The 8953-nt window shown below is 47.2% G+C and overlaps 1 protein-coding gene across 3 annotated transcripts; it reads right to left on the reverse strand.

Moving 5' to 3' along the window:
* Window positions 1-91: 91 nt before the first annotated feature.
* On the reverse strand, window positions 92-5018 carry G6PC3 (glucose-6-phosphatase catalytic subunit 3). Of its 3 annotated transcripts, XM_081272829.1 has the most exons (7): window positions 4683-4889; window positions 2271-2349; window positions 2081-2187; window positions 1622-1712; window positions 1336-1454; window positions 986-1127; window positions 92-756 (listed from the first exon to the last, which is right to left on the reverse strand). In XM_081272829.1, exons 1-7 carry the CDS (start codon window positions 4756-4758, stop codon window positions 393-395), a joined length of 978 nt encoding a protein of 325 aa, XP_081128955.1. In that variant the 5' UTR covers window positions 4759-4889; the 3' UTR covers window positions 92-392. The 3 variants fall into 3 exon arrangements, with proteins under 3 accessions (XP_081128955.1, XP_081128954.1, XP_081128956.1); XM_081272828.1 differs by lacking the exon at window positions 2271-2349 and having other exon boundaries at window positions 4683-5018; XM_081272830.1 differs by lacking the exons at window positions 2081-2187; window positions 2271-2349.
* Between the last annotated feature and the right edge of the window lie 3935 nt (window positions 5019-8953).

Here is an 8953-nt window from a genome sequence, read left to right on the forward strand (position 1 = left end):
GTTCCTAACGCTAGAAATAGCCTGGCAAGGGTTCTGCTCCTGCACCTACAGGCAGGGTTGGTGGTGTGTTCACGGGCAAGAAAGAAATCCAGAAGTTTCAAGGGCTTTATTGGGGTACCCCCTGAGCCTCCCCTCACAGTGTTGCAGGAACCCACAGGTTACTGTTGCCTTTGCTCTTTGTGGACTTGGGGGGAAAGGCAGGAGGAGGCTCAGCCCCTCTGGGAGACGGAAGGCCTTCTTTGGGGCTAAGACCAGGTGGAGGGAAAAAAAGGAAATTCAGGGTAAACAGGGCTTGCTTGGGGGCTGTCAGGGATGGAACTGCCTCCTGGAGTGTGGAGGTCACGGAGTGTTGGCTTTGGAGGAGGGGAAGTGGCAGAAGGAAGCACAAGAAGTTAAGAAGAGTGGATGGGTGGTATTTCCTGGGCACTGAACATATGTACAACCCAGGGCACGAGGGCAAGGACCAGACATGGCCAGAGGGTGTACTTAAGGAAGTTGAAGATGTAGAAGAGGCTGATCTGAGGTGGGTGGCCCAGCCAGTCTAGGAGACCCAGAAGCACCATGGCCAGCACAAGGCAGGCTACCTTCTGGCCATTTCCCAGTTGTGCCCTTCGTATCTGAGCATAGCAGGGAGAGTGCAGGGCAATGCCCAGCCCCAGGGCAGCCCCTGAGTCACGACTCAGGGAAGCAAAGGGCCGGCTGTCCAAGTGTACCCACTCAGGTCGCTCACACCACTTGGAGGCTAGGTTGATGGACCTGTGGGAAAAAAGAGTCCTTGCCAGGAAAGACTAGAACCCAGAGGGCCACTGGCTTTTGGTCTTCTATTCTTGGCCCACTCACATGTTCTGCTGCAACCCCAGGAGAGTCTATGTTTGGGAACAGGTAATATGTCTTTTTTAACTCCAGTGAACCAGAGACCCAACACACTGGGTACAGGTGAAGTGGGTCAGGCCCCAGCCAGCCCAAGCTCCAAAGCAGGACTTACCAAGAAAGATCTAGGCCCAGTGAAAAGAGAGTCCAATAGATGAGACTAGCACCCAGCATGAGGGCCAGTGCAGTCAACCCATAGAAACTTAATTCTCGCTCCATAGGTACCCGCGGAGTCATCAGCCAGCCCAGGACAGCACCTAGGAGAGTGGGATGACAGCAGCTTCAAGAAGTTTGGGGAAATTATCCCCACCCCCACCCCCTGAGCTGCAGTGCAGCTTGGTGGAAGGACAGACTAAGACCACTTGGGGTTGACTATAGAAACTGGGAATGATGGGAAGATCTTAGACTGGTCATCCCACTGCCAAAGGCACCCTCTTGGCCCACCCTATGGCCCCTATTGCTCACCAGTTAGTAAGCCAGCCAACACTTGGTGAGGGAAATGTGCTAAGAGGAAGATCCGGGACAGGCCAACTGCCAATAGGAAAGTGCAATAAGCCAGGCTAGGAATCACCCTTACCCAGCGGCTAGAAAGAAGAGAGACAAATGGCTTAAGAGGTGTCTAGTCACAGCTTGGCTTCCCTTAGCATGCATACACTTCATAGTTTGACCAAATACCCCAGAGTCCCCATGGGGCTGGGTCTTTTGGGTCTAGGATGCCATCACCCCTGTTCTGGCGATGCCAAAGGTATACCTCCGGGTCCGAGCAGCTACTTGAGAAGAGACGGCTGTCATTATTGGCCAGAAAGCTGCTCCTGTGACCATGCAATGTCCAGAAGGGCTGCCTGTCAGCGAATACAGAAGTGTATGGTGAGAGAATAAAAGAGAACTTTGGTGATACCTAGACACAGTTGCCTCCCCCTGGCTGAAAAGCAGCTTTCCCTAGCACTGCTCCACTGCTCCCTCTGGCCTGAAGCATTTTTTACCTGCACCTGAGGCCATTACTTCAGGCTTCTGCCCTGTCATTTGGTTCTACCCTGCACATGGCAAGGTGCCCACCTCCTATAACTCCACTTGGTCTTCCTGGCGTTGCTTTGTTTTCTGGCCTAGTAAGTGAGAGGCTAGGCCTCTAGTTGGGCCACCCTGGCTGAATACTACTCTAAAATGCTCACCTGAACCCTAACCACACCTAGAAAGGGAAGAAGTTTCCCACCTGGACCAGTTTCACAAGAAGAGGGGAACTGGTGAACCCGGGCAGGAGTCTGGCTGTAGTACCCAGACTCATGGACCCACCAAAAGGGCCTGTCTCCAAACAGAAACCTATAAGAGAAAAGATGCAAGATGACTAAAACGAGCACATACTGCCAGGGGGAAGGAAGTGGACAGAAAGACTGTAGAAATACCTGAAGACTCTGGAGGGTCTGAGGAATGGAGTCAGAAAGGGACTCTGATTCTGGCTATTATCTTGCCATGGTTTTCTACCTTGGAACATGAAAAGCATACCATTTTTAAAAAGTGACATGGAGCCAGAGGAGGTGATACACGCCTGTAATCCCAGATACTCTAGAGGCTGAGGCAGGAGGATCACAAATTTAAGGCCAGTCTTGGCAATTTAACTAAGCTATCTCAAAATAGAAAATTACTACAAAAAAAAAAAAATGATATGGTGGCAAGAGATTGTGGTAAGTGTGTGTATGCTCCGAGACATTCAGATGTCCCACATTTTTTGGGGGTGGTACCAGGAATTGAACTCAGGGGCACTCAACCATGGAGCCACATCCCCAGCCTTATTTTGTATTTTATTTGGAGACAGGATCTCACTGAGTTGCTTAGCACCTCGTGGTTGCTAAGGCTGACTTTGAACTCAGGATCCTCCTGCCTCAGCTTCCTGAGCCACTGGGATTACAGGTGTGGCCCATCACACCTGCAGATGTCCCCCTCTTACCCCTCCCACTACAGAGCCAGCTCCTTTCTTCTCACTCTGAGTCCAGGACTTGGTCTTTCCCCTCCCTCCCTGTCTCCTGCTACCCGCTCTCCATGTCCCTGATTTCAGCCTCAATTACCTACACCGTAATTATTTAGGTGAACTTCCATGTCTGAAAATGGGAGTAAGGAATATAGAAAAATGCCTGAGAAAGATTAAGGACAAAACTTCAAATTCCCAGGCTGGGGTTTTGGTTCAGTGGTAGAGTACTTGCTTAGCACATGTGAGGCACTGGGGTTCAATCCTCAGCACCACATAAAAAAATAATAAAGATATCTTGTCCATCTACAACTAAATATATATATATATATATATATATATATATTTTTTTTTTTTTTTTTTTCAAACTCCCCTGGTCTAGCAGGTGCTCAGCTGGGCTCTGGAGAACCACACATAGAAGCTGCTGTGGCCAGAAAGAGAAGGAAAGCAGAAGGTATGCTGGCAGGAAGCAGACAGCTGGGGAGTGAGGTTCAGAAGGGACTTGACTCTCCAGAAAACTGGGCCTCATACACACCAAGAGGACACACTTAAAAATGAATAGGGGCTTTATCATTTGGGGGCATTTAAAGAGTGTGTCTATCAAAGCTGAGCATGGTGACACATACCTGCAATCCCAGCTACTTGAAACTTTTTCAAGTTCAAGGCCAACCATGGCAACTTTGCAAGACCTAGTCTCAAAATAAAATAGAAAGTTCTGAGGATGTAACTTAATGGTAAAGCACTTGCCCCGCCAAGTGTCTTGCCACAGTGCCCTGGGTCTAATCCCCAGTACTAAGGGGGAAGGAGGGTGGGGGAGTGTCCACCATTTGACTCTAGAAGGAACAGAAATAGGGAGGGAAACTTTTACAGACTCTGAGGGAGGAGAAAGCTCAGTGCAAAGAGCAATTAAACAAGGAGGAAATGATTCTGCAACTGCTTTTCTGTCTACAGTGGGATGAAACTCCGTGGAGAAGAGTGGAAAGGAAGGTTATTCCAAGTTTGTTTTGCAGCAAGTCATTCCATCCCATTCAAGTGTCTCCTATGAATCTCCCTTTCTTCCTCCAGGCTGGGGACTTGGCAACAGAGGCTGAGGTGAAGGAAGGTGAGGCTGTATGTCTACAGGCTCCCTTATACACCCAAAACAGAGAAAACAGGTGGCACAAAGTGATAAACCCCAAGGGCTGCAGGGCCTCCACCCACTTGCCTGGGATTCCTGGCTTCTAATTCTGTGTGTAGAGCTTACTAATGAATGAAGGGTAAAGAAAAGAAAGTTTTCCCTGGAAGGCAGTGCTTTCTTTCACCCAGTGCTTTTCAAACTTCACTGTGCATTGGAATCACTTGGGGACTTGGCTCAAATGCAGGAAGTATGACCAGGAGCATGAGATTCTGCCTGCATTTCTAGTAAACTTTCTAGGGCTGCCTATGCTATTGGGCATGGACCAAGGACAGCAACTTAATTTGCAAGGCATCTAGTGTGATGCCTGTCACAAAGCATGCTTTTTAACAATTATGTCAGGAGAATGAATAGATGAATGAAAAAGTGAATTGAGAAGTCTCTTACTTAAATCACTGTAGATACTTGTTAAAATGCAGATTTCCAACCCCTCCTTTGGAGTTTCTAAATCAGAAGGGCTGAGGTGGGAATAGGATATTTGCGCCCCCTACGTGATTTCTCTAATCAGGCCAGTTTGAGGACGCTGGTCTAATGGGCAGAATGTGTGGAGTCTGAGGTCTGGGTCCAAGATGTACAAAGATGCTCAAAAGGGTGGAATGGCCTTTGAGACACCTGCTGAGAGAGACCCGGGCCCTCGAGGGTGGGGGACCAGGATGCCCGAGGGCTTCGCAGTCTCACCACTTGAAGACGAGGTTGAGCCATTCGGTGATGAGGCTGATCCAGAGCACCGCGATGCCCACACGGCGAGAAGCATAGTAGGCCGCGGGGAAGTAGAACAGAAAAAGGATCTTGGGATCGCCCAGAAAGGTGACCCAGAGCCACACGTTCTCCAGCCAGGGCAGCTGGTTCTGCAGCGCCTCAGCCATCACGATGCCCGCGCCCATCGCGGACTCCATGGCGATCCCGGGCCCGGCTGGGCCGGGATTCGCTCTAAGGAGGAAGCAGAGGAGCCTTGGCGACAGTGAAATGGCTGGCTACCGGCTGCTCTCCAAAGCCCACCCTTCCGAGCTCAGGCCCCGCCCTTCCTACCAGCGGTCGGAGGTAAGCCCCGCCCCTGCCCCGCCCCCGGCTGTCCCAAGCGCGCGCGAGTTGGGCCTCTTGCCGGTAGTGTCTTCTCGGTCGCTGTTCCCAGGTCTTCTTTCCTAGTGGGCAGCAGAGGGGACAAACCTTTGCGAAGGCGTTTTCTTAGGGCCCCACGTGGCTACTGTTGCTGGCACGTGGACAAGCTGCGGAGTGAAGAAACTGGCTGCTGTTCCGGTCAGGAGACCCGCGAGCCCGCGGCGAGCCAAGGGTCCTTGTTCTGCTGCTGCGAAGGTGGATGTGTAATCTCCAGGGCCAGGGTTCCTTCTAGATAGGACCTCTTTTCTCCAATACCACTCTTCGCCCCGAAACTGAGCTCTTTGGGAGAGAAGGCTATGGACATGGCCTGAAGCCGAAGCAGGACCTTAAATTTTCACACACCCCTAATTCGTCCACACCTTCAAGACTCTCCCTCCCTAATTCATCTGCTATTGATTTGGAGGCTGATAGATAAGCCTCTCGATTTTCAGTCTTCTTCCTTAGAGAAACAAATTCTCAATTACACTTCCTCACAATTCTAATTGCCTTGAGCCCCACCCCACCCTACCCCGCCTCTTCCATCCTCCAGCCATCCAAAACTCTGCTGGGCAGATAAACCAAAAGATAGTGATGTTGATATGGAAAGAGAAAGAGCACCCACCACCACAAAATTGGCCGAGTATGGTGGTGCACCCTTGTAATATCAGCTATTTGGGAGGTTGAGGCAGGAAGATGTAAATTTGAGGCCAGCCTTGACAATTTAGCGAGACCCTGACTCAGAAAAGGGCTGGGGTTGCAGCTCACAGGTAGAGAGCTGGTGCCGGGACGGGTTGGGAGAGTTGGGAATAATTTGAAACACACAGAAAATAGAAATCTCAGCTTTTAGGGGAGGTCGGTCGCAGAGGTCGAATGGGAGGAGACTGTTGAAGTGACTCCTCAGTTTTCTTCCTACCTCCAGCAACTTTATTCTTAGAGTTTTCCAATGGATGAATGAAAATAAGAATATAAATCTGGGTTTCACTAAGAAGGTGTTGGGAAGAGAAGCTGGTTGTAAATCTCAGTTCATTTCCTAGCTAAATGTTTTTCAATTGCCTCAAAGAGAAAGCCTAAATTTCTTTTAAAAAGTCTTTTAAGGGGCTGGGTTTGTACCTCAGTGGTGGAGTGCATGCCTAGCATGTGTGAGGCACTGGATTCAATTCTCAACACCACATATAAATAAATAAAAATTTGGGCTGGGGTTGTAGCTCAGTGGTAGAGCGCTTGCCTTTCATGCTTGAGGCACTGGGTTTCCATCCTCAGCGCCACATACAAATAAATAAAATAAAGGTCCATCAACAATTAAAAAGTATTTTAAAAAAAATTCTTAAATTTTGCCCTGTCTGGGCATGGTGGTGCATGCCTATAATCCCAGCAGCTGGGGAGTCAGATTAAGCACCACTGGATTCAGTCCCTGGTACCAAACAACAACAACAACAAAATTTTGCCGCGGCTCTAAGCCTCAACCCTCAGCTGCCTACCTCACACCTGCTTTATAATCATTTTTTCTTTTTTTGGGACCAGGGATTAAAACCCACCCCGCTTCCCCAGGGTGTGCTTAACCAGAACACATCCTCACTTGCTTTTTTTTTTTTTTTTTTTTTGAGACAGGGTCTCACTAAATTGCTGAGGCTGGCTTTGAACTTGCAATCCTCTTACCTCAGCCTGCAGATTGGGGTTACAAGTGTGTGCCACCACACACTTTTTTTTGGGGGGGGGACAGAAACTCACTACAAAGCACAGGCTGGTCTCAAACTCCGCTCTCCTGCCTCACCTCCTTGAGTAGCTGGGATTAACAGGCATGTGCTGTCAGGTTTAGCTTTTCTGTTTGTATGTGTGGTGCTGGGGATTGAACCTAGGGCCTCTTCCATGCGAGGCAAGCACTCACTCACCACTAAGCATCCCCACTTGCTGCTTTATACTCTTTATCTCCAAGGTTTCTCTTAGAGGCCCTAGTGCATGCAAATCTTCCTAGCTAAAATATGATCACCCTATGTTGCCGCTAAGCCCTAAAATATCAGCTTAGATTTTTCACTACCTCTAAAAGGCTTTTCCTAGAGATGCCTGTAAATCATATATGAAATTCTGCTGGGTGTGGTGGCACATGCCTGAAATCCCAACAGTTTGGGAAATCTCAAGTTCAAAGCCAGCCTCAGCAATTCAGTGAGGCCCTAAGCAACTTAGCAAAACCCTGTCTCTAAATAAAAAAATACACACGCGCACACACAAAAAAAAGGCTGGGGATATGGTTCACTGCCCCTGGGTTCAGTCTCCGGTAACACTCGCGCGCGCAAACACACACACACACACACACAAAATCCTGTATATTAACATCTCCTTCCTCACCTGTGGTTTTTTTTTCTATGATAGTAGTTACCTGCAGTCAGCCTATATGTGAAAATATTAAGTGGTAAATTCCAGAAATAATTCATAAGTTTTAAATTGCATATAATTCTGAATAGCATCATAGAATATCCTGTTTTTCTGGTTCAGTCAGCCTGGGATGTGACTATTCCTTTTGTCTAGTGTATCCATGCTGTATATACTGCCTCCCCTTATTTATTTAATAGATGTCTAGGTTATCAGATCCACTATTATTTTTCAGTGCTTGTGTTTAAGTATATCTTATTTTACCTAATAATGGCCCCAAAGTATGAGAGTAGTGATCCTGGCAAACCGGGTATAGCAATAGATGTCTAAAATCCCAGTCATTCAGAAGGGTGGGGCATGAGGATGACATGTTTGAAGTCAGCCTGGGCAACACAGTGAGACCCTGTTTCAAAATAAAACAAAAAGGGCTGTGGATGCAGTTCAGTGATACAGCTGGGTTTAATCCCCAGAACTGCAAAAAACAAACAAACAAAACCCTCAAAAAATAAAAAGTAAAATAAAAAACCACACCATTGTGAGACAAGCCTATAATCCCAACAACTTGGGAGGCTGAGGAAGGTGAATCACAAGTTCAAAGCCAGCCTCAGAAACTTAGTGAGGCCCTAAGCAATTATTTTTTAAAAAAATATTTATTTATTTATTTATTTTTTTTTTAGTTTTCGGCGGACACAACATCTTTGTTGGTATGTGGTGCTGAGGATCGAACCCGGGCCACACGCATGCCAGGCAAGCGCGCTACCACTTGAGCCACATCCCCAGCCCCCCTAAGCAATTATTAAAACCTTGTTTCAAAATAAAAAAATAAGAAGGGCAGGGGACATGGCTCAGTGGGTAAATGCCCCTAGGTTCAATCCTGAGTACCAAAAAAACAAAAATAAACAAAAATAAAACAAAGAATACTGGTACTGGCAATTCAGATATGCCAAAAGGAAGCCATAAAGTCTTTCCTTTAAATGAAAAGGTCAAAGTATAAGATATTTGAGAGAGACACCACATTCATATAACTTTTATTATAGTATATTGTCATAATTGTTTTTTTTTTGGGGGGGGAAGTATTGAATTCAGGGGCACTCAAACACTGAGCCACATCCCCAGCTCTATATTGTATTTTATTTAGAGACAGGGTCTCACTGAGCTGCTTACTGCCTCACTTTTACTACAGCTGGCTTTGAACCATTGATCCTTCTGCCTCAGCCTCCTGAGCCTCTGGGATTACTGGCATGCACCACCACACCTGGACTATAATATATTATTATAATTGTTTTATTTTTATTAGTTATTACTATTATTATTTAGTACTGGGAATTGGACTCATTATTGCTTTATTACTGAACAACATCCCTAGTCCTTTTTGTTTTTTTTATTTGGAGACATATAAGTTACTTAGGACCTTGCAAAATTGCTGATGTTGGCCTCCAACTTGTGATCATCCATCCTGCTTCAGCATCCTGAATTGAAGAGAT

The sequence above is a fragment of the Spermophilus citellus genome, assembly GCF_964194105.1.
Source record: "Spermophilus citellus genome assembly, chromosome: 17".
NCBI classification, from domain to species: Eukaryota; Metazoa; Chordata; class Mammalia; order Rodentia; family Sciuridae; genus Spermophilus; species Spermophilus citellus.